The following is a 26,119-nucleotide window of genomic DNA, read 5'->3' on the forward strand; positions in this document are numbered from 1 at the left end:
TGAAAATTTTGTCTCAAAAAAGAAATAAACCCATTGCTTCAAATCATCTTCTACAGGAATTATTTATTGCACACATGACAACAATCTAGTTAAAAAGTATTGGGCTAAAGAGAATAAATGCATCAGTTCATTTATTTTATTTTCAGCCTTGTAGGACACTTCCACTTACATGCAGGGGAACACAAAGTTTTGATGAAAAAACAAAACAAACTCCTCTGAAAATATAATTGGCCAATGAGTGAAAAAAGAACTGTCTCTCAGTTTTTACCACTGGATATAAAGATTCCCAGATGATCCCCTGGAGATAAAAATTTAGAGTATGGAGCTGGAAACCTTGGACTTAGACAAGTATCCTCTTTATTTGCACTCCTCAAGTGTCCCAGGGACAATTTACACCCTCTATAGCCTGCTTCCCACATCTGGAAAACAAAGCTTAGATTGATCCCTAGGTCTAATCTAACAGTGGCTGTGGCAGACAGCCGCATCCTTGATGAGATATCCACCATGAACTTGACTTTCTTCACCCTGTAGAAATCCCCATAGGGCTTCAAAGGTTACGAATTTTCAGACACAGCCTGTTTCATCTTTCTCTAGCACAGCAACTGGTAGATTCGAACCACCAACTTTTTGATTAGCAATTGAATACTTTAACCATAGCACCATTAGTATTCCCAGGCACTTACTTGGCTGGCTAGTAAATAAGTGGCTTATGCTAAGTCAACATAGAGAGCTCCATTGGTCTAGTGATAAGGAGTTAAGCAACCAACCCAAAGGCAAGTGGCTTGATTCCACCAGGTTCTACACAGGAGAAAGATGGACAATCTCTCCACATGTGATTTAGAGCCTCTGAGAACTGCTGGAGGGTCAGCTAAGAAGCAGTTCTGATCCAATGGCACACAAGAAACCACCAACAAAAAGAGACAGTCATTTGCTCCTATTTCTTGTGGGCTCAGAGGTGCAAGAAAGAGATTCTGTCCCTATCTGACAGTTAAAACTTTGTTCATATAATGTTCCCAAAATAGCCTACACTGTTACCAGGGATTTTTCTTGGACAGTGTGAAGCTTATACTCTAAAGTATTGTGAAAGCTTTATCTTTATCATTAATCTCAGGGGGGAAAAATAGAGACATTTCTTATATTTCACGCAAATGAGAAATACCAGACAACCAAGTTCTTTTAACAAAGTCTTGGCAGCAAGTCACAGATCATTTTTCATGAAAGAGGGATAGCACGGGAAAGATGGAACAGAAAGTTTTCATTTCTTTCCTGTCATTCACCTCTCTTCACCCCTTAGACACTGAAAAGTTTGGGAAATTTACTTTAGAACCAAAATACTTCTCCCACCTAGACAAAGAACAAATGACTGACAATTCTCAACTCTTTGGAAAGCATACGAACATTCATTATTATGATGATTAAAACCATTAGTATATTTTTAATATTTTAATTTATTTATTTTTCATTTCAATGAACATCTACAGAGATTTTGGAATTCCATTCATTCATTGTTGCACCCTTCTCTCCGCCCACCCCACCTCACCGCCCCCATTTGCTCCTCTCCCTGAAAAGCAAAAGAAAAACTCCCTCATTGGTACACAATCCCCCCTGCACCTCCCCCAATCCCACCCCCAACCCCAAATATAATCCACTCTGCAACCCTCATTGCGTACTCCTACGATAAACATAATGCCCTAAAATATAATACTTTTAAACTATTCTCTCCCCCATAGACTTCAATGCCGTAAACATATTTCATCCAGTTTTTCTCAGCCTTACCCCCACCCTGATGCCAGCCTCATTCTACAACAGTGGCACCATATAGCATTTGTCCCTTTGTGACTGAGATACCTAACTCAGTATAATGTCCTCCAGCATCACCCATTTTGAATAATATTGCATGAGTTCCTTGTTTTTCAATGTAGCATAGTATTCCATTGTGCAGATATACCACAGCTTCTCTACACATTCGTTTGATGATGGGCAATTAGGTTGTTTCCAACTCCTTGCTATTGTAAACAAAGCCGCGATAAACATGGGTATGCATATATCTACCAGGATGTCATTTATGGTCTCTTTAGGGTATATTCCCAGTAGTGGAATTGCTGGGTCAAATGGTATCTCTATTTGCAACTTTTTGAGAAAGCGTCACATCGCTTTCCACAGTGGTTGCACCATTTTACACTCCCACCAACAGTGAGTAAGGGTTCCAGTCTCTCCACAACCTCGTCAGCATTTGTTGCTTGCTGTTCTGTTAAATTTTGCTAGTCTTACTGGAGTGAGAGGATATATCATGGTTGTCTTGATTTGCATCTCTCTCAGAGCTAGGGATTTTGAACATTTCTTCATGTGCTTGTTGGCCATCTGAATGTCTTCCTTGGTGAAGCGTCTGTTCATATCCTGTGCCCATTTTTCAATTGGATTATTCACCTTTATCTTGTTGTGGTGCTCAAGTATTTTATAAATTTTAGATGTAAGTCCCTTATCTGACACGTCATTACCAAACACTTTTTCCCAGTCTGTGGCTTCCCTTTTTACCCTGTTAGAGAAGTTTCTGGATGTGCATAGGGATTTGATTCTTAGAAGGTCCCATTCATCTATTTTATCTTCTCCTGGTTGTAAATTTTTCAGAACACTGGGAAGACTCTTTATGTTGTGGATTAGGACTACTAAAGTTTTTCCAAGCTTTTCTTGAATGAAGTTTATAGTCCTTGGTTTTAGTCCTAGGTTTATGATATCTCTATTATTAAAAGCATTCGTATTTTTTTTAAAAAGCATTAGTATTATTATTACTATTCCAAAGGCACAGAGTGACTTTATTCTTTCTCCTGATAGCCTAGTGGGTAAGGAGTTGCACTGACAACTCAAAGGCAAGTGGTTCAAATCTATCAGCTGCTCTTCTGAAGAAAGATGGGCACTCTCCTCCCATGTGATTTACAGCCTCTGAAAAACGGCTGGAGGGTCAGCTATGAGTCAGTTCCAATTTGACACCAATGAGGTGAGTTTGTTGATGTGCTGACTGCTACACATCCTCTCCTTGCTTATCAGCATGGACAGGTCCCAAAGGTAAGTTATGTCAAAGCCAGCACTGTGTGTAAATGAAGGCTGATCACATCCAGTGAAAAATTGAGACTGACTACATCATTACAGAGTTGCCAAATGTCATCCCTACTGGCCAAGGCTCTGAGAATTATGGTCCAGTCAAACTGGCATGTTACCTAACCATCATAGCCAGTGTTGCTCTCACCCCACACTCTAGCATTTGTTAGTGTTAAACGTATATCATTAATGTTCAAAACAGATCTGTTGCTATTGTCATAAATGGAAAATGTTCAATAACAAAAGTTGGTAAGTGGGAGAGGGTGAAGTTCATTTTCTTCCCCAAAGTACCTCAATGGTTCCATGACTAACAGAAAGCAAATTCTTATTTCTTAAATAAAATTTCTATTTTATACTGGTTTGCTTACAAAGTTTATACACAATTGTTTTTTCACACTGAGTCTTTTACCCACCACTACCTCCTCACTGCTCTGCTCCCCTCTCCCCACTTCAGGTCTTCATATACATTTTACTAGTTAAATTTCTATTTCTACAATAATGGTCTGATCTAGTATTTGTCCTTATGGGACTGAGTTAGTTCAATTAGCGTAATACTCTTCAGTCCCTCCCAAGTTAGGCAGTGGTTTTCAAAATTGTTGGTCCTGTGTAGTATTCCATTATATGAACATACAACAATTTCTCAAACCATTCAATTGTGGTTGGACATCTGTGCTGTTTCCAAGTTCTCATGATGGTGAATAATGCTGCTATAAACATTAGTGTACAAATCTCCGTTTGTGTCTCAGTTCTAATTTTCTCAGGGTATATTCCAAATAGTGAAATAGCTAGGTGATATGGATTTCTATGTTCAACTTTTTGAGGAAATGCCAAACTGCCTTCCAGAGTGGCTGTACCATTTTACACCAACAGTGTATTGTATCCGAGTTCCTATTTCTCCACATCCTCTCCAACATTTATTACTTGCTGTCCTGTTAAACTTTGCCACTGCTACTGAGGTGAGATAATTAGCTCATTGTGGTTTTGCTTTACATCTCTCTTATTGCCAGTGACTTTGAGAATTTCTTCATGTGTCTGTTGGCCATCTGAATATCTTCCTCTGTGGAAAGTCCTTCCATGTCTTTTGCTCATTTTGTAACTGGGGTATCAGTCTTTTTCTTGTGGAGGCCTTATTTTGCTTTTTAAGTTTAGCTCAAAGCAATGATGTTGAATGGGAACTGACTCATGGCTGACCTTCCGGCAGGTTTTTGGAGGCATTAAACTGCCATGGAGGAGACTGCTGTTCTTTCTGTCCAGGAGCCACTGTGAACCACCAGAGTGCCTTTGGCTTATCAGTAAAACGCCCTATAGAAGGATTATGCCATTAGAACTCCCTTTTATAAATATAAAGTATGCTCAATAAAGACACAACTTAAATAAAAATATGACATGTTATTAGATAATGTTCTGTGGAGAAATTACCTAATGATTCAATTCTCCTAGAACCAGCCATATTTCTAATACTTCATCAATGTCAGACCAGTGCAAGACTCTAATTTTATCAAGGTATTTTTCTTTGGCTATCTCTCTGTTCCTGGACCCCATTCACTAATCAAGTAATAATCTCTCTCTTCAACAATTTAACTGCCTTCTCCTCCTGCTTCCATCACTCAGCAGCTTTTCAATTCCATTTCCCTCCTATGTCTTCACATACAATGTGTTGGGTCTAAAGTATGAAGCAGATCCAAAGCAAAGAATGAAACTAGACCCGAATGACCCACTGACTTCCAAAGTCAAATCAAACACAATGCAGCTGTTGACCAGGTGGTGGTATACAAGTAGGGAACTTCTTTACTTTCTACAGAAGAAACTGGAGAAAAAGAAAGTGGTGACCATGGGGAAATTCAGATGCCATTTAGAATGAAATGGAACTGTTTTGAACCAAGCCACCCTTCTTAGATTATCACTTCCATCTGCTCAGAATAATTACACATCACAGGAGTGCAAGTTTTAAAAGCTTTTTGTGCTCAATTTGAAGTCTTCTCTATAACCCAACATTCAAGTCTGTTCTTTATATGGATTCTCCAACTGTGACAGGCTTGAGAGAATTGGTCTATCTCAATTCTAACAGACAGTGAAGCAAACTCTCCTCCTGTCTCTTAAACCAAAATGAGAAATCTGACAGGAAAGAACTATCTAGTGAAATCTTAGGCAAGGTTCTAAAAGCAAAAGCCCTAAAGCTTAGGTTAATAATTTCTTTATGAGTTTACTTAGTCATCAGGGAAGACATACATGGATGTAGGTAGACGACCTCTGTCACTTAACTACTGGCTTTGAGTAATTCATCTAACCATTTTGTGCATCAATTATAAAGAGGAGTAACTAATACACATAAATATCTTCTGTCTGGCACAAAAGAAATAAAATGCAACAACAGCTTTCAGTTAGAGCCATGAAAATGATAGGCAACTCAAAGACTATGACTGAATCCATTCACTTAAACAGACTGAAGACATAACCTTTTTCCCTCCTCCCTAACAGAAGTGTTTCCACTTTAATTTTCCTTACTTCAGCAGTACGCAGAACAAGACCTATTTTTCAAAACCAAAGGCCCTTCCTATGTTGTTGTTATGTGTCGTCGAGTCGTTTGAGACTCATAGCGACCCTATGTACAACAGCTCTAAACTCTGCTCTGTCCTATGCCAATTGCACTGTCTCTGACACTCCCATCCTGATTATCCCAGTCACTGAATCAATCCACCTCATAGAGGGCCTTCCCCTCCTGTGCTGTCCCTCCACCCTCCCAACCACGATGTCCTTCTCCAAGGACTGGTCCCTCCTTACAACATGTCCAAAGTATGTTAGACTGAGCCTCAGAATCCTTGCCTCCAAGGAGCCACCTGGTTTTACCCTTTCCAGGACGAATCTGTTTGTTTTCCTAGCAGTCCATGGTACTCTCAATACTCTTCTCCAGCACCAAAGCTCAAAGCATCAATTCTCCTTCTGTCCTCCTTGGTCACTGTCCAACTCTCTGATGCATAACAAGTGATTGCGAAGACCATGGCCTGTATCAAATGCACCTTAGTCTCCAGGGAGACACCATTGCTCTTCAGTACTCTGGAGAGGTCCCTAACAGCAGACTTTCCCATGGCAATGCACCTTTTAATTTCCTGGCTACTGGTGCCAAGAGTGTTATGTTGTTGTTGTTATGTATCGTTGAGTCGTTTGTGACTCATAGTGACCCTATGTACAACAGCCCTAAACTCTGCTCTGTCTTGTGCCAATCGCACTGTCTCTGACACACCCATCCCGATTACCCCAATCACTGACTCAATCCACCTCATAGGGGGCCTTCCCCTTCTGCGCTGCCCCTCCACCCTACCAAGCATGATGTCCCTCTCCAAGGACCTGTCCCTCCTTGCAACATGTCCAAAGTATGTTAAATGGAGCCTCAGAATCCTTGCCTCCAAGGAGCAGCCAGTTTGACCCTTTCCAGTATGAATCTCAGGCAAGATTCTGAAGCAGCTGCTAAGAGGTCCTGAAATGAACTTTCAGTCCGGCCAACTCACTGTTCTTTGCACTATTTATATTCCTAAAGCCATCAGTTATGTTGATATGCAATGTTGATATGACTGATTATGAGTTCCTTCTTAATGGACTACAGAATCCAGTGATACTGGCAGGCAGCAATAGCTTGTTTGGACCTCCGCCTGGCTTCTTCACCTGGTGGTGGAGGGGAGTTCCTAGAGGAGGACCAAAGTTAAGACAGATTCATCTAAGACAGATCCATCTCCCCACCCCTGCCTTGCCTCAACCTCGTCATGAAAGTGGCAACTTTCTTTTCACTCACCCTCTCACACTGATTACACCAAGCAAATTTTAATCTTATCTTTCTCCCACATGTCCCATGTCCGTCAGGGTATGAGTCAGTTTGACTACTCCCCTGTCTGACACTGGTCTTAAAATAAGGAGCATTTGCAAAAGACCAAAGAAACAAAGTAAGGGGGGAAGGTCACAAGACAAAAATAAAATCCCAACCTAAACATCAGTCTGCTGAACCCGATTCAGTCCCAGGATGAGGCCTTGGTTTCCTCTGCACACCTGGCTGTACCTTTCATTACTGTTATCCAGGAAAGAGGTTAATGTCCTTCCCCTGAAAACTAACAAGGCTCTGTGGGAACTTAAGACATTCAACGGGTTTAGATCTGTATTACATGTCAACAAACATCACAGACACATAATTTCTTTCCCCCCAACATGTGTCAAGATTTTAAAGCCAAATGTCATAACAATCCTGACTTCCTATTCCTAATCATCAGCAGCTTTCTCTGGTGTTGTCATCCATAGAGTTGTATTGTTAGCCCAAAGGCCACATTTCTGTAGCAGTTTGAATCTACCATCAAGAAAAGATGACAAAGACGAGCCGTTTCCATGTGTAGGACTTACAGCCCTAAAAATCCAATGGAGGGTCAGCTATGAGACAGTTCCGACTTAATGGCAAAGAGTCTGAGTTTCAATCCAGAATTCCACAGACGTAGCAAATTACATAATGCAGTGTTCCCAAACTCCGGCTCACAGTGGCATCACCTAGCTCCCAGAGACTTGAGAACCAACAGCTTTAAGGATCAGAATATAATCGATTCCTCTGGTGTGTCAGACTAGAATGTACAAAAGAAGAATGGGAAGTTAATGTATCTCAGTTTCAAGTCTTGGGCTATGACTTGGAACAGCAACATCTTTTACAAATTTCTGAAAACTTCAAAATAAGGTAATGACGGTCTAGTGAAAAGCAGAAAAAGGGGAGGAAGTTGGGGCATTTTTTTTTTAAAACCACACACATATATACAAAAGAAAAAGTAGAGGATGAGATCTTACTTAAGTACAGTTTGTAAGTAATGATGCCCTTGTCTTAGACATCAACCACATACTCTTATATTCTAATTTAACAGACTCCTTTTTATAGTTTCTATGTGAAGCAAACCTAACTTTATAAGTTTCTCATGGAAAAGACGGTAGAAGTAGATCAGAAAATCAAAACGAAAACGGCTGATAACTTCCTTAAGCAAAATCCTTCTCATTTCTCTAAAAGAACAGTCTACATCTTGGCTATACTGTATAACTACATACAAGCTTTAAAAATGCAGATGCCAAGGCCCCACACCCAGAAGTCCTGACATAATTGGTTTAGATGAAGGCCTACATGCTGGTGAGCATCTTTTGAAGTTCCCCTGATGACTGCACAAGAGATCTGGTGGTGTCAACCATTGCAACTTGTGCTTCTAATCCAGAGGCAGTGCTTCTCTGATGGTTCAAATCCACCAATGGGTCCATAGGTGAGAGATAAGCAATCTCCTCCCATGTGATTAACAGTGGCCTGAAAACTCACTGAAGGGTTAGAAATGAGTCTGTTCCCACTCAAGAGCAGTAAGGTTTTTCCTTTTGGTAACTGAAATATTAGGGTTGAAAAGCACTTATATAAGAGCATTCAGAGATAGAAAGGAGGAAAAAAGAGATAAAAGAGGTAAATAAACTCTCTCTAGATAATGCCTAATAGATATAGGTAGAAAGAGGAAAGAGAATTCTAGAACAACTGAGAGCAACATAAAAAAACCCCAAGGGTCTTAGATTCTGAAAGATTCAACCCAACGCTGGTTATCTCAGATTCAAAACAAGACACCCTCATTTGCCAAAGGCTTAACAGAAGCCCAGAGAACTTACGGGAAGCCCTTTTTCTTCTAGAAAGCTTAAAAACTAAGAAGTTGGGGATGAGTTTCAACTAATCATGTACAATCAACTAAAGAGTCAACTTAGAAGTCATGTGCCAGAAAACAGGAAGGTTTCTCTGTCAGAACTATTATTTTTTGGTGTTTTTTTTTTCTTTTCTTCAGCCCCCCCCCCCCTTAAAAGGGAGGCAAAGGGGAGAGATAGAGGACCTCTCAGGATGCCTGGTAAACTAATTTATCCTCTTAGTACTCACACTGACAAATAAGTTTTCAAAGTTGTAAAATCATGTGACGCAAATAATACTAATACATAATAATAATAAAGAAAACTAATTCCTTCCTTCTTGACTAGCATAGTTGCTGAAAGTAATAAGCAACTTAAATTTTTTTAAAGTATTATTAATCTGTTTAAGACAGAAAAATAAATAGAGAAGAAATCAGAAGAATGAGGTGTGGAGCAGGGACACTAAGGGAAAGTAACAAGTAACAAGGTGGAGATATCCCTATTTGCACAAACAAGGCTGACGGGGAGGCCAGGAATAAAACCAAAGATAAAAACCCAGATTAAAAAAAAAATACAGAATTTCTACTGCATTAAAACAGATTCATTGATTATTTAAATAAAAACAAACAAGTGGCTAAAATGACTTTTTAAATGTTGTTGCTGCATGCCATCAAGTCACCTGTGACTCAGCGACCCTACGTACACTAGCTCTGAAACCTGCCCTATCCTGAGCCAATCTCATTGTCTCCAACAGACCTAATGCCATTTCTCCAGTCACTGAGTCAATTCATCTTATCCAGGGTCTACACCATCCCTCCACCCTTCCAAACATGATGTCCTTCTCCAAGGACTGGTCCCTCCTACTCTCGTGCCCAAAGTATGTGAGACAGAGCCTCAACATCCTTGCCTCTAGGGAGCAGCCCGGTTTCACCCTCTCTGGGACAAACCTGTTTGTTCTCCTGGCAGTCTGGTTCAATACTCTTGAGATTACCAATTTCTTATAAAAACTTTCAAGTAACTTTTTGAAAGCCATATTCAAAGACTTAGCAATTTTCAATAGTACTATAGTCGGCATTCCTAATTTATATGGTACTCAATCAGTGCCAGTTGTCCATAAATTAACTTCAAGTATTTCCTGATTTTATGAGCCTATTATAATAAGACCCTGCCTTCACTCATAGAACACCTACTGTAGTAGTTTAGTGTACCATCGAGTCAGAACCAACTCATAGCTGATCCTCTAGTGGGTTTTCAGAGGCAATTAACTGCATGGAAATCGACTGCCCATCCTACTCCCGTGGTGGATTCAAAGTGCATGCCTTCAGGATTGCATAGAAGCTTCTTACCACTAGGCCAGTAGTTGTTGTTGTTGTTATGTGCCGTAGAGTCGTTTGCGACTCATAGCGACCCTATGTACAACAGCCCTAAACCGTGCTCTATCCTGTGCCAATCTCACTGCCTCCAACACACCCATCCCGAGTACCCCAGTCACTGAATCAATCCACCTCATAGAGGGTCTTCCCCTCCTGCGCTGTCCCTCTACTCTACCCAGCATGATGTCCCTCTCTAAAGACCTGTCTCTCCTTACAACATGTCCAAAGTATGTCAGACGAAGCCCCAGAATCCTTGCCTCCAAGGAGCAGCCTGGTTTAATCCTCTCTACGATGAATCTGTTTGTTTTCTTGGCAGTCCATGGTACATTCAATACTCTTCTCCAGCACCACTTCCCTAGTCATTGTCCAACTCTCTGATGCATAACAAGTGATTGCAAAAACCATGGCCTGTATCAGGCGGACCTTAGTCTCCAGAGAGACACTGTTGCTCTTGAGTATTTTGGAGAGGTCCCTAACCACAGACTTTCCCATCGCAATACATTTTTTTATTTCCTGGCTGCTGGTGCCAAGAGTGTTGACCGTGGAGCCGAGCAAACTGAAGCTGTGAACAATCTTAATCTCTTCGCCATCCATCCTGATGTAGAGCACCTTAGAATACCTACTAAATTAGGGAGCTCTGGTGGCCTAGTGGCAAGAAGCTGCACTGCAATCCCAGAGGTGTGTGGTTTGAATCCACCAGATGCTCTGCTGGAGAAGGAGGGGCAATGTACTCCTGTATCAGTCAGATCTGACTTGGCAGTGCACGCACAAAAATTAATAAAATAAAAAGAATTTAAAAAGAATACCTACTAAATGATATCTACAGTCAAGTGACAAAATCTTACCTTATCAGTACAGTAGACAAGAAGGCTGAACATGGTAAGACCTAAAATATGCCCCAAATTGCCTACCCTCTCAGTCTGAAATACAGATCTCTCTTGAAAAGGAACAACGTAGGACTGATTTAGATAATTCAGTTCAGCAGAGGACATGCATCCATTCAAACAGGAGATTGTAAGCTTATCTTTTTTTGGACAAGGTTGAAGATAGAAGGCCTGATCTAGGCCACTCATTTTAAGAAACAGTATACTAGCTCACCTAGGAAGTAAGTAGTATATCAGGAGCTTAAGAGCCTGTGTGTGCTAACGCAAACATACTCACACTAGTAACAGCTCCAAGATAACTTCAAATAATCAGGCCTGCAACATTTTCATAAATCCATCCCAGATTTCTGAGGGTTGCATAAAGGATGCACTGATCTAATGGATCATCACTCTTTGGAAGGCATCCAGAAAAATACTTGTGTTCAGTCTCAATTATTTCTTTTGCTTAAAACATTATTAATCTATGGGCCACAGTTTATTTGCATGATAGGTGAGCGGATGTTGTTAAAGGGACTGTACAGAAAAACAACTGGTGAATATGTCTCTTTTCATTCCACCAACTGATAGCTCTGTAAAAAAAAAGGATACCAAACACAGATCCAGAAGCAAATGTATTAAGTGTGACATTAACAAGTCCTTGACTTAGAAATGAATGCATGCTAGTATAAAGTGCCAAAACAGCTATTTGGAAAGTAAAAACTCTCAATGACCTATAGCAATACAGTTTCAATTTAAATTAGGTAGCTTGGTTTTTGTTTTGGTTGGGGGAAGGGAAAGTCTGTTGTTGTTTTAAAGATATGTACAGACATTAAAAGTTCTAATGGAGAGAGTTCAAGAAAGCATTCTACTTTCTAAAAACCATTACACTTATCAAAAGAAAAACTACATAGGCTTGTGGTTTGGTTTTTGTTTTTAATTAACTAAAGTAAAAACTAAAGAGAGAGAAAGGAGAGGATGTGAGCAGTGGATTTTAAATCTCACTCAGCCTAAGCTTAATATGAAATATGGAACCAGGGCAATTAGCCAAATAATTTATGACGAAACAACCATTTTTTAAAAAATCAATTGTTAAGACAATGCAGAGGGGGAAAGCAGTTTTGAGACTTTAATTATCTGAGTTAATGACTATTCACTTGATCTTTCTAATGCAGCACCAGCTTTCAAGGTGACATGTAACAAGCTCTACCGGATACTTCCTATCTTCCTTCAATTTCAGGTTAACACCCAGTTTGTACCTTCAGAAGTCAACCATGGCTGCTTTCTCCACCCTGTACCTTGGCTCCATCCAGTTATCAGACAAACCATCCTGCTTGTTCCACATTTATCACTGGGTTCCAGTCTATCCTCTGGACACTGTCCAGACACTACTTACCTATCTTTACTTTGGAACTGAGAGTTCTAACACATATTCCAACATACACAGAACCGTATAAAGTAATTGGACAAACATTCAGCTAGCCACATGTTATCTCAGGGCACATGCCTGTAGCCAATTTAAGTCTCCATTTTAGGGCCTGCTCATACATCATTTTACCTTGAAGAGAAAGCAGTAGACTCTTCCCTAGAAATAAACACTTAACCTGCCAACAACTTGTATTACGTAACATTTTCTGGTTTTCTCTTGGCAATCTGCCTTTTTTAGCCTTAAGTATATACATTTCAAAGAGGCAACCACCTCAAAAAAGATTTTAATACATTTAATTATAAGTTCTGATTTGGCAACAAATGTCTGCTAGAAATACTTATAAAATGCTGGGATACCCCCTATCCTGAAATGTACTTGCCCTCTTCCCCTCTCCCACTTGAAGCCTGTAGAAGCAGACATCTGGATCCCTTCAGGGAGAAACTTCAGAGAGAACACCCTAAACCAAGAGATTGCTACACACCTTGCTATCACTCTATTACTTCTCCCCAAACAGTACACTGTGTATCGAACTCACAGTACACTGTAGTCACATGAGGCAGTGGCCAAACAAAAAGGAGACTCCTCAAACCAACAGGTTTCTGAACAAAGTTTCAAGCCACTCTCTCTGCTTTCATACTAAAAGTCCAGACATAAGCTAGATCTTTACAAGTCACTAAACACAAACCCAAAACCATTGCTGTAAAGCAGATTTGGCTCACAAGGACCCTAGAGGACAGTGCAGGACTGCCCCATACAGTCTCAATCTTTCCTCAACAAAGCGTCTGGTGGGTTTACACCAATGAACTTTGATTAGTAGCAGAGCACCATATCTACTGCATAATCAACAGCCTCTTGAAACACGTACTAGAAACCCTGATGGTGTAATGAGTTATGTGTTGAACTGTTAACCCAAAGACTGTCAGTTCAAATCTATCCTTTCCCACTCCACTCAGAGAGAAAAATGGGCATTCTCCTATAAAGATTAACCGCCTCTGAAGTAGGGTGATGGGCTGACATGATTGGCTCAGTTGCAGTGGATTTACTTTAGCTTGTATTGTTGTTTAGTTCCCTGGAGTCTGAACTGCCCACAGTTGATCCTCCAGTGGGTTTTCAAAGGCTGTAAATTGCATAGGAGGAGATTGTCCATCCTTCTTTCGAAGCATAGCTGGTGGACTCGAACTGCATGCCTTTGGGATTGCAGCACCATTAGGCCACCAGAGCTCCCTCTGGCTTTGCTTAAAAACTAAGACAATACCTGGTGCTGTGGTTAAGAGGAACCACCATTCCAAGTTCTTTGGTTTATCAGGATCGCTGACACTGTGCTCTTAAAGGAGATGAGTCTGAAGGTTTGGTATGTGGGACCTTAAAAAATCTTGAATGGGAATAGGATGTGTCAGGGAGCTTCAGAGAAATCCTGGATTAGTCTACATACCACCACAGCTCTGGTGGCCAGTCTAGTGGTAAAAAACTGCCCTTCAACCTCAAAGGCACAAGGTTCAAATCTAACAGCAGCTCCACAGAAGGATAGGCAATCTCCTTCCATGCAATTAACTGTCTCTGAAAACCTGACAGAGGGTCGGCTATGGGTCAGTTCCAACTTGATGGTACACAACCACCACCACCATCAATGGTAATGAACCTTATGTCCTTCCATCTTCTCAAGAATTGTGGATCAGAGTTCTTTGTTTTCAATCAAATTCTTATTTTCAATATTGGAGAGAAAACAAAACACCGAAGAGCAGCTTAAAGACTTGTGCACTCCCTCTGCTGGCTCCGAATTTAAAGTAAATTCTTGATGGTTTTAGGAGCAAAGTTATTTTCCTGATACCTTAAACCCAAGAAGAAATATGATGTAAATTTTCCTTTAATAAGATTTTCAAAGAAATAAATTAAAAAATACATACTGAAAACTGCAAAAGGAATATCTGTTGGATTTATTATTTTTTTAAAAAAAAATCCATGTTCACCCTAGGAGAAAGCGAATGTGTATCATTTTTTTATTTGTTTGAGGGAAGGGGGTCACTTACTATCTCGGCCTTGTTCCCTATAAGTGTGCCCCACGTTTTCCCTCTGCCCAGGGTTTGCCTCCCTGTTATGGGGCTGAGGGAACTTCTAGGCACCAGGCACGGTGAGCATCCCAAAGATAAGCTGGCATCTTCACCATAAGCAATGACCTAGCAGTCCACAGAGGGAGCGCTAATGATACAGTGCTTAGAGCTCAAATGCTAACCAGAAAGTCAGCAGTCAACACACCATCAGCTCTCTGGAAACAGCTGTGGCCTCTACTTCTGCAAAGAGTCAGAGCCTTAGAAACTCGAGGAGGCTGTTCTACTCTGTCCTAGAGTCACTGAACTGGAATCAACTCACAGGAGTGGGTTGGGTTGGTTTGGTTTTTGCCCCAAAAGTGAATGGAATTACTAGAAGGACCACAAGCCCATCAGAGAAGTCAGATGGTTTCACTTTCTTAATGTTATCCTACAATAAGTAACCAATGCACTACAAAGAAAATGTCTAAAAATTAAAACCTAGCAAGAAAGTTTGGAGGTTTCTTCCCCCACTTGAAACTTACTCCACCTTATCTTACATTTGTGTTGTATTAGGAAGAAGTGTTGCATAACAACACCCTTTGGACACCAACTATTGTAGTTCTTTTTCCAACTAAGAAAACTGGGAAATGAAAGTTGTTTGACTAAGAAAAAAACTTATTAATATCCAACAATCTTCTTTGAAGAAATTGATGCTAATCTTCAAATTCATACAGCAAGGACCCAGAAATGACAAAACAATTGCACTGCCCCTGCAAACTCAATGTCATTTTCCCTTAAACAAACAAAAAAATTAAACCTGTCATCACAAATGCAAATCAAAACCACAATGAGTTAGCATTTTCTCTCCCTTAAATGTGACTGTTATTTGAAAAACCAAAAATAACAAGAGTGGCAAAGTTGTAGAGAAGTTGGAACCTCCATTCACTGGTAAGGCTGCAAAATGAAAGGTACAGCCACCTCTGAAAAAATGTGAAGGTTCCTCAAAAAGTTAAACATGGAATTATCATATTGTCACACAATTCCATTCCTACCATTTATAGCTAAAAGAACTGAAAGCAGACACTCAGATACTTGAACATCAAAGTCCTCTGGAGCATTAATCACAATATCCAAAGACAGAAATGACTTAAATGTCCCAAAATAAATTTATAAACAAAATATAGTAGTATGTAGTCACATAATGGCTTAGTCATATGTAAAGAGAAATAACATTCGGAAGATACATTCTACGGCACGGGTGGACCTTGAAAACCTTATGCTAAGTGAAGTAAGTCAGACAATGAAGTACAAATATGTATGACTCGTGTATGAAATGTCTAAAATATGGAAGTGCATGGACACCGAAGTTTCTTCATGGGTTCCAGTGGCTAAGAGAAGAGTGAAATGGATAGATATCACTTAAGAAGAACTAATTTTCTGTTAAGGGAGATGAAATATATTTGGAAATGAAAAATGTTGATGTGGCACTTCATGAAGTTAATTAATGCCACTGAAAGGAATCCGCACACAAAAAAAGTTAACAAGGGCAAATGTTCCACTGAGTAAAAAACATATTTCACTAACAGGAAATAATTAAATGGTTAGATAGTGTGTCTGGGAAATAATATAATCGCAAATGGGGGCTCTTGTCATAATTACTAGCTTAGGCACTTACTTAGAAAATTGTAACTCACAAAAGCTATGGACTAGCCCTGAAATGGTTAATTTCAAAAGACTGCTTATTATCATCTCTTTTATATGTAACTTCTACTTCCCAATACAAAGGACTTAAAAAATGCCTGGGGTTTGTGTCTCCAAATTAGAACATCACAGAAAATACAACAGTATAATGCCTATAAAAAGTGAGTAAGATAAGTTTAAGCTGAAGGAATGCATCTTTTTACCCACTGATGTCAAGTCAATTCTGACTCAGAGTGACACTTCATAAGTTTCTGAGGCTGTAAATCTTTACGGGAGTAAACAATCCATCTTTCTATACAGTAGCTTGTGGATTTGAACTACCAATCTGTTGGTTAACAGGTGCACGAATTATGCGGCCAGAATCTTTCTGGATGATTAATAATGTATGCATTAGGGCTACATAGTGTACACTTGACTTCACCTTCCTTTTAATGAAGGCCATTCTCAAGGTCAGGTTTCTCCGCTTACCAAGTTTTTCCTGACTTTCACAGTAGGAAGCATGACGCTTTGCAGGAAATCCCATATAGATCAGAGAACATTTCACACTTACATCAAAATAAATAAGGCTTAGACCACCACCATCAAATTATAGCTTCATGTATCTAAAAGACGCCATATATGACATCACCACAATCTTCAGTCATAACACTCCCTTTTAGTGCCAAGAGTCCCAAAATAAGGCCTTCTTCCTACAGTGAGAACATAGGATCCAAAAAATGGCTCCAAACATCAGGTACACTTCTCTGGTAGACAGAGTCCCTGCGTTTAAGGCTCCTAGACTGTACTTATCAATATGTTACAATTTACAGAAAAATGACAAAAGAAAAAGGCAGAAGTCACAGGGTGGGTAGTGCAGAATGAGGGTAAGAGAGAAACAGCTGCTTCAGCAAGGTGTGCTGGGAGTGCTGAAGGCTAGTGCAAAAGGAGAAACACAGCTCTTAAGTGTGAGCCAACCCGGGGGAGTAGAGTAGTGCAGAAGAGGGCAGATGAAGAGCTTGTAGCAATTGAGGCCAACAGAGCTGACTCGAACAGCTGTGAAACCACAATGGTTAGCAGTAGACACTCCAGAACAGAGGCAGCCTTGGCTTCTGCAGACACACTTTTAACTCCACCTCCGCTAGCCGTGTGATTCTAAGCCTGGTCTGTGTCCTCACCTGTGAAATGAGGTAGTTGCATTATCTTTTGGTCCTGAATTTTATGCAAGAAGCAATGCAGATGAGTCAGCATTATCAGGGCTCCACACCCACCCCACAAGGAACTCAGTCGAGCACCAGGCCCCAGAAGGCAGTCTTGGGTTTCAACATCAGTTCAGAGCAACAGGTGTGCTAGCGCTCAAGCCCAAGTCAGCCAGACTTTAAAAAGCCTAGCCTTCCTAAACAGACCCAAAGGACAGGACCAGGTTGGGGTGACCCTGCAGGTCCAAAAGAGCTGCTCAATGTAATCTGAAAATGGCTGTATTTGCTGCAAAACCATCTCCAAGTCAGAGTTCAACAGCAACCTTGCCACTTGCCAGTCACTTCTCTGCAGAGAGCTGGAGTATTGAGGAGAAAAGAATCACAAAGTAAAAAGGGCAAAGAGAATGGACAACAATTACAGGTTCTCAAAGCACAGATACACACATTTATTTTCTGTCTTAATTATAATGTGAACTCCTGTGAACTGGAATCTTATTTGCCTTTTGGCTACAATTACACATCTGAGGCCCAGCCAAACGCCCTGCACACAGTGTGCCTTCCTAAGTTATCTGCTGACTGAAATTGTACATGATGCAAATGGGTGAGGCAAGTTTTTTCTTTTCAATCTTTTACTTACTATATACCAGCTGTAACACTCACTGATGCTAACCACCTGTATATCCATAAGGAAAGCTCTGGTAGCTTAGTGGAAAGAAGTCACATTACCAACCGAAAGGCAAGCAATTTGAGTCAACCAGCTGCTCTGAAAGAAAAAGATGGACAGTCAATCTCCTGTGGGATTTTAGCTTCTGAAAGAAAACCTGCTGGAAGATCAGCTATACGTTGTTTCTGGCTTGATGGCAATGAACAACCACCACTCCATATATCCATGACCTCCAACTTCTACAGCAGCAAGAAGACAAAGTCGGTCTCTGAGTCCCCTCAATTAATGATGCAAGAAAAGGTGAGGCAGGAAAGAAGTGAAGAATTGGATCAAGGCTATTCCTCCCAGGCAAGATGAGCAGGTATGAAAATAAAATAAATCTTCAATCCTCTGGAGCTGTTGGAATCTAAGTCTGAAGAAGCTTTAGTGTGTGAGGAACCAACCAGACTGCACAGGCCCAAACAGTCTTATCTTTGCATTTTTACCTAGAACTCTTGATTATTAATCTCTGCTAAACTTTTTCCAGACCAGGTCTATGCCTTTGTAGAGGACAATGCCTCTTCCTTAATTTAAAAACAAAACAAAGCAAAAACTCTTGGAGGCTTTAAAGAAAGAATCACAAGTAAAGTTTCACTACAAGATGTTCTTCTATGGTGTCATCTTTCTTAAAATAGAATCCTCCTAAAATCTCCTAAAAATAAGTCTGCTGTAGTTTCATTTCATTTTCTATGAAGGAGATAAACATATCAAAACAAACACTTAGCTTCATTTTTTAAAAGTCTCTATGCTACATGGGGTTCACAGATCAAAGTCTAAAAAGGACCAATTTCTTCATTTCATAGGTCAATGACACAGCTTTGAAAAAGAGGAAAAACAGTCCCTCTAGTGCACTGCTGCTGTAGGAAGAGGAAGTAGATTAGCTGAGAATCACTGACGAAGACAGGACTGCCAAAGGAAATTACAAAACAGCCTTCTGGCAACATGGACCAAGCAGAAGAGATTCTTCAGAACAGACCATAACTGGCCATTTAATGAGTTACACTAAGACATGACCGAGGTCATTCACAAGGCACCATGCAACTATTATAACTGTAATTTTTGAAAGTTTAAAAGACTGTAGTAAAAATTTGCACAGTCCAGTATTTTGAAAAGAACTAGATGCATTGATCTAAAGAACTGAAACTATGAGGACATATATAACATTACGTAACAGCTTAGCTCTCGTCTCTTTCTGCTTTCAGAAGAAACCATAAGGGCAGACATTTAAAGCAAGACTGTCTCTTAAACGTATTATGTTTGGCTGTAGGAGCATCTTGTACCTGTAAAACTGGAGAGTCACTACATAAGTCTATAGTTGTCTAATGTGATAGTGTCTTGACCCATGGAAAATGCTAGTGTGGGCAGCAGGGGTAAGTGATAACCGGGAAGCATCCAAGAAAACTCTGGTAGAAAGTACAAGGTAGAAGGAATGAGTTCAATTATAAATTCAGTGCGAGTGAGCTTAATCTGAAAGAAAGGAAATGTAACCTTTTCCCTTCTTAACCGCATCTGATTATTCAATTCTACTTTAATACCTGAGGTAAGGGAACCTGTGAGATAGCTATCACCTTTCTCCATGGCATAATACATAGCTGATCTGATCAACCAAAAAAACCCATGGGCGTGGAGTGCTTTCAGCTCACAGCAACAGAGCACACCTGCCCCACAGAAGTACCTCGGCTTATTATGGACAGGTCCTGCCATAGCTTTCTCCCTTGGAGGGCTAGTACAACCAAAGCCTCACTTTTAGTTAACAACTGAGGGCTTTAACCACTGTTCCAGCCCCTCAACCTCCCTACACATCTGATACATCTCTAAGTTTACTAAATCTTCCATCTATTAAAATGCTACACTTCTCAGGAGCTTTGGTGGCCTAGCAGCAAGAAGCTGCACTGCAATCCCAGAGGCATGCAGTTCGAGGCACAGGCTGCTCCACATAAGAAAGAGAGGCAATCTCCTCCCATGTGATTAACTCCCTTTGAAAACCCACCAGAAGGTCAACTACGGGTTGGTTCCAACTCGATGGTACACAACACAATACTAGCTTTACTCTCAATAATCAATAGGAGGAAATAACTCAGCTGTCTATCAGTGTATAAAATGCTTTATTTCTTGATGCAGCTCCTGAGCACCTAGACTGGCATGCACTGGACAGTTTTACAAACACAATATATTTGGCCTCTATTTATATATTTTTAGATTGAGAAGAAAGAAACTTTTCCGGGAAGCAAACTCTACTCATGTAAGGTAACTCATTTTTTAGTTAAAGATCTTTCAAAAGTCTCAATTGAAAGTGAGAAAATAATGTAATAATGGGTAATGCCCTCTAGAATGTGAGACTCTAATTCCCTCTGTACCAGCTAGTTGTATAATCTTAAATCACTAATCTGTAGGAATTAAGTTCTTTACCTATGAAGTAAGGAGGTGGTTAGATCAGCAACCCTCATCTTTACTGTGTAGTGGAATGATCTGAAACTTAAAAACAAAAACAATGCTATGTCTGTAGCCTAATCTAATCTGATTTTCTGGATACTGAACTCCCTCCCTTTATTATGAAAACTCCCTGGGTGATTCTAATGTAAGACCAGACCTGAGAACCACTGTTCTGGGTTCTGATCTCCAAGCCCGCTTCCCTAGTTCTTTCATTCTATGATCCTGGGGTGATAATTCTGCTTACAGAAGGATCTTACAACGCATTGGTGAACAGCTGCAAAAGAAGTAATGCCTACACCTGTGTATTGTGTCCTGTACGCACACATGACTTAAGTTTACCTGGAATCTAGACTGTTTCAGAAATTAAAGCCTTAATGCAACCTCAGAATGAAAGGAGCATGACTTAAATGCACATGCATTGTTTCCAAAATGACTAATCACTTGGACGCATGGAAATGGGTCACAATTAGCTCTTGACCTCTCCCTTTCCCTCTTCTTACACCCCCACTAAACCAAAGCAAAAAAAAAAGTCTTGCTATTAGTCATAATCAGAATATGAAACCAGTGCCAGTTTCAAAGGCTCTTTTCCACCATCAAAGATTTGGAAGTTCCTGCATGGCTGCATCTTTTGAGGAAGGTCATCTTACAAAAACTCTTGAACCAAATTACATCGCTACAGTCTTCAAGGATTAGTTGTCATACGATATTGAGAAAAGGAAATAGGGTAAAATTCTAACCCTTTCAAGATCAAGTTATTCTCTCCTTTGAATATTATTTTGGTTGAAAGAGTGTAAGGAATTCTGAACAGCAGGGATAAGATTTATTTTATATATATTTGATATAATTTATCAAAATTGTAGTGGGGTTAGTGGCATGAGGATTCCCCACTCTCCATTTCACAGAGGTATGCAGACCAGAAACACCAGAAGTCAGAAAGCAGCCTCCCACTAGATTCCAGAAACAGTTAAAGTGAAAACAAAAATAATCAAATGGGTGGCCTATATTAAACATATATTTCAATTTATAGTATTTCAAAAAGGTTTTTAAGAAAGAGGAGAGTACATGCAAGGAATAATGAAACAACATATAATCACAGTTATGATTAGTCCCAAATCTCTTATAAATCCTACAAGCTATCTGACAATAAATCTTAACTAAAGAAAGAAAGTCTCAACTAAAGACCACTTTTCAAGAAGCCTCAGTGGAATAGTACATTAAGTGTTAGGCTGCTAAGGTCTGTGGTTCAAATCCATCAGACGCCCCAAGAGGAGATAGAGTATTTTCCTGTATAGACCTGCAGCCTCAAAAACCCTAACAGAGAATCTCCATGAATAAGAATCAGCGTGATGGCAGTGGGTCTGGCTGAGTTTAGAGATGCCAGTTTCTAATGAAAAAAGTCTAAATATGCAAATGCTATTAAAGTTATCTTAAACACAACAGAATAAAATGTTATTCTTATAATCTTAAAAATTATATAAAAGTGACAATTATCAGTATGCTAACTTTATGGAAAGTTAGCTAAACTTTTAGCAGATTCTCTGGACATGCAGGACTAAATTTGAAAGGGGGGATTTCAAAAATATTCCAGACTTACAAATTCATCTTAAATGATATATACACACCCTCTCTTGACACTGTATATTGAAATTAACCCCTGCCAAAGAGTTGGGAAAACAACTTTTAAAAGGTATCATGTTAGCTCTACTTTGATAGGAGCTAATTTGCATTCTTTCTGTAAAGTAAAAAACTTAAATCAAATATGAGATTTATAATGTATTAGGTATAAAAAGAAATTATTCTAATTTGTGGAAAAATACAGAAACACATATGTACTTTTTAAGGTATCCAAACATGGTCTTTGCAGGAGCAACAAGCAAAGAAAGTAGATACTTTGTATCTAAGGTTTGTTCCCTTGAAGATAAAATGTTCAGTGCACTGAATTCTTTAGTCTTCTTTAAGACATTTCAATCTATTTCCCCACCAAGTTAAATCTATTCTTGTTCTAGACACTGCACTGCAGTCCCAAAATTGTATGGTTCAAATCCACCACCTGCTCCACAAAAGAAGGATGGGTAATCTCCTACCATATAATTAACTGCCACTGCAAACCTGCTGGAGGTCAACCAAGAGTCAGTTCCTACAGCACAGATCAACAATAGAACCCATTAGGGGAGCTCTCATAACCATATGTGTAAGAAACTGCACTGCCAATACACAAGGCATGGTTTCAATTCATCAGCTGCTCTTCAAGAAAGGTGGACAACATCTCTTCCCCTCCCCCTTGATTTTACTGCCAGTGAAAAGCTGAAAAGCTGTCAGAGGGTTCTACTTGACAGCAATAAGCTGGTTTTTGGTTGCTGAATGGAACCAGGAATGCACAGAGCTCCTCTAACATAATGAAGGGCCAGAAGGAGGAAACAACTGCCCCTTTAAAAAAAAAAAAAGAAATGCATCACATATAGTAAAATGCTGATAAGTGATGTCTATCAAGAATGATGAAGAGCTGTCTTCTACCCGGTAGTGAATGACACACTCCTATCTTGGAAGAAGGAGCCAGGAAGGGTGGGGTGCTCAGAAAGAGCAAAAAGCTGGGTATCAGCAGCCCCGCAGGGGCAGAAGAGTTAATCTCTTAGGATGCCCAACTGCAGGAAGTCATTACATCATAGGTCTTTCCACACCTCTCTCCCTACCACGTGTCTGGTGCCCCAAGAGGCTGAAAAGGAACAGCAGAGTCTTTCTTAGGGTTCACTTACAGGTAGAAGCCAAGCCCTGACACCAACCTCCCTCCGTCTGATCTAGGTAAAGCAGAGGCCCTCAGGCATCCACACCTGGACACAGGCACACAGCGCCAGCATCAGGCCTCTGCAGGATCAGCAGGTGCGCCACTCTGCGCAGAAGTGGCTGGGCTGGCTCTTTCCAGGACCCATAACGCTTGGGGAGACTTCCTGCAAGCTTCCTACGCTGTCATCCCTGAGGAGCGACGGTGTTCACACAAACTAAGACAGGGTGCTTGGTCAGAGAAAGGTTTGCAACCGCTGTTGTTCCTAATGGGATCTATGTGCCTGGTGAAGTTCACACACAAACTTGGTCCCAAAGGTTCTCAAGTAGTCATTTGAGTCCACGCAGCATGCTTTTAAGAGCCACTGGAAATCATACATCCCACTGCAACTCCGCAGAGGTAGCCTCCAACTCTGCTCCTTAGCTCTACACCCCATTCACAGCATCGGAGCAGCCCCCACTACCTATCTCCACCGGACCTACCTCCTCTGCGCTGCCCTGGAGTACAGGAGATGCACTCTTATCTGTTTGTCCTTCTCACCTGGCTATCCCCAACGCTTTCCCAAGAGCCTCCTTCCCTCCCTCCACTGCCGTCCCCATGTAACCGTCTTTCAGGAGTCACAAAGAGAACCTCAAAGCCTCTTAGCAGAAGCTCCCACTGCCAGCCCCTCTCCCCAGCGCCCGGAGGCGCGCTCGGAAGAACCCGAGGCTCGTCTCGCGCTGCGCACGCAGAAGGCCCTGCGAGTTCCGCCCGGGGTGGGTACGCACCTTCCAGCCCGCAGAGCTGTTGCTGTCGCCCTTATCCTTGAAGTAGGGCACACAGCGCACCATCCACTCATAGATCTGGGATAGGGTGAGGCGTTTGTCAGGAGAGCTCTCGATGGCGCGGGTGATCAGGTCAGCGTAAGACAGGTTTCCCCAAGCGTTCCGGCGCGACGGACATTTCCTCGGTTGCCCAGAGCCCCCAGCCGCCCCCGGCTGCGGCGGTGGCAACGGCTGCTGAGCCTGCAGCGGTGTCTGCGTTCCTCCGCTCAGCGCACCCGCCAAGGGGGCTTGCCCGGATCCGGGGTCCTGCGCTCCCGGAGCCAGAAGCCTGGCTGAGTCTTCAAGGAGCAGCCCCGAGCCCAACGTGCAGCTCCCACCGCCGCCGATCGCCATGGCTGAGCCTGCCCCACCGGCGCCGCTGTCCTCGTCGTCTTCATCGTCCTCCTCCTCGGGGATCATGGAGTCAGCGGCCACCTCCCCCGAGGGCTTGGCTGGGCTTGCTTGGAGCTCCGGCCTCTGCAGGGGCCATGTACAGGAGCGCGGCCGGCTCTGAGGCTCGAACTCAGGGTCCAGCTCTACTTCCAGCGGCGAGAGCGGGGTCGGAGAGACGGGGGTCTCTGCCATCTTCGCCGCCCGCCCGCCCGCGGCTCGGGCTCTCTCGATCTCCCCTTCTCTCCCGGGCAGGGTGCGGCGGGGGAGGGAATGCGGGCGCCGCGAAGGCTCGGGCTCCCAAGCAGCGCTGCCGCCGCCGCTGCCGCCTGGGGAAGCACGAGAGAAGAATTGGTTATCCCGGGCTGGAGCTCAGTCCTTGCCCGTCGCCGCCGCCTCTGGCACCGCACCGCGCCCGCCCAGCAGGAGCAGGCGAACCTGGAGACGTGCGTCCCGCGAACCTGGCGCAGCAGACACCGCCCCCTGGCCAGGCCACGGAAGAGGCGAGAGCGAATCGACGGGCTGGCACGGGGCAGCCCCCTCCCCCCGCCGCCGCCGCCGCCAGATCTGCAGGTCTCTCGCGGGCTAGGTGGTGGGGCGGGGAGGAGGGGGCGGGCGCGGGGGAGGGGCGCGCGCCGCGCCTTTAAAGTGGGCAGCGGTCGTCGCTGGCGCAGCCCGTCGCGGTCGCAGCCCTGGCCCGGGCGAGCGTGCGTTTGTTTATGTTTCGCTCGGCCCCGTTCAAGTGCCTCCCCGCGGTAGCGCCGCCAAAGTCTGTGGTGTCTCGGGCTCTACTCCCCTTCCCCAGTCTGGCCACCCCGCCGCCCCCCTGTTGTACCCCGCCTGGTGGAGGGGCCTAAACATAGAATCGGCGCGACTGGCTCCTTTCTGCCCCTTAAGAGTCGGAGCTCCACGGGCCCTTGTCATTTGGGGGGAGGGAAGGAGAAAGAGGACAAGAAGCACAGCGAGTGTTTGCAATGGGTCGAACCGGGCAGGGACCACCGCTCTGAGGTTTGTGCGGTTTAATTTCCCCGTGGACGTCGTGCTCCCCGCCCCTCTCCACCCCCCCACCCCCCAGGAAAGAAAAGGGAGGGGGCAAATCGGTGCATAAATCTTCCAACAGGTCGGGAAGCGCCAAGTCTACTGGGCTTCAAGAAAACCCGGACCAGCCCGTTCATCACCTCCTTGCTCCCGCTGCTGCCATCTTGACAGTTTTTCTCCCTTCACTCAAGTCTTAAAAACACTAGCGGGAGAGCAGGGGGCCCGCACACACTGAGTCACAGAGAGGGAAAAGGGAAGCGCCTGGCCCAGCTCGGAAGCAGATCCGGAGTCACCGGGAAGGTGGTGGCCGCCCCGCTGCACAGCTCCGGCGCCTACCTCGGTTCCTTCCCTTCAGGGATGAGGCAGGAGGACGCACAATCCCGCGCGGGCCTGGGGCACGGCGAGGAGGGGGCGCGCAGCCTCGGCAAAAGGGAAACGCTCTGGCCGCTGGCGCCGCAGCCCGCCCGAGGAGCCGCCTGTCAGCCTGCGCGCCGCCGCCTTCCACATTCCTCCTCCTCCTTTCACCAAGCAGGGCGGCCGCGGCAGCAGCACAAAGTTATAGACACACGCAGGGAGCCTCAACCTAAGCTGACGGCGGGCGGGCGGATCCCCGCCCAGGGGGAGGGCTGGGGCGACGGGCCGGGGTGT

General features: G+C 42.8%; 1 protein-coding gene across 1 annotated transcript in view; it reads right to left on the reverse strand.

Moving 5' to 3' along the window:
• Positions 1–25,984, reverse strand: part of FOXO3 (forkhead box O3) — a 141,536-nt gene extending 115,552 nt beyond the window's left edge. The window contains exons 1-2 of the mRNA XM_006881165.1: positions 25,808–25,984; positions 24,008–24,762 (exon numbers count right to left, since the gene is read on the reverse strand). Of these exons, the coding sequence (XP_006881227.1) occupies positions 24,008–24,628 (621 nt within the window). The 5' untranslated portion in view covers positions 24,629–24,762; positions 25,808–25,984. The remainder of the gene's footprint in view (positions 1–24,007; positions 24,763–25,807) is intronic.
• Positions 25,985–26,119: the final 135 nt, after the last annotated feature.

Source organism: Elephantulus edwardii, unplaced genomic scaffold (genome assembly GCF_000299155.1).
Source record: "Elephantulus edwardii isolate Elephantulus edwardi_28Jun2011 unplaced genomic scaffold, EleEdw1.0 scaffold00013, whole genome shotgun sequence".
Lineage (NCBI taxonomy): Eukaryota > Metazoa > Chordata > Mammalia > Macroscelidea > Macroscelididae > Elephantulus > Elephantulus edwardii.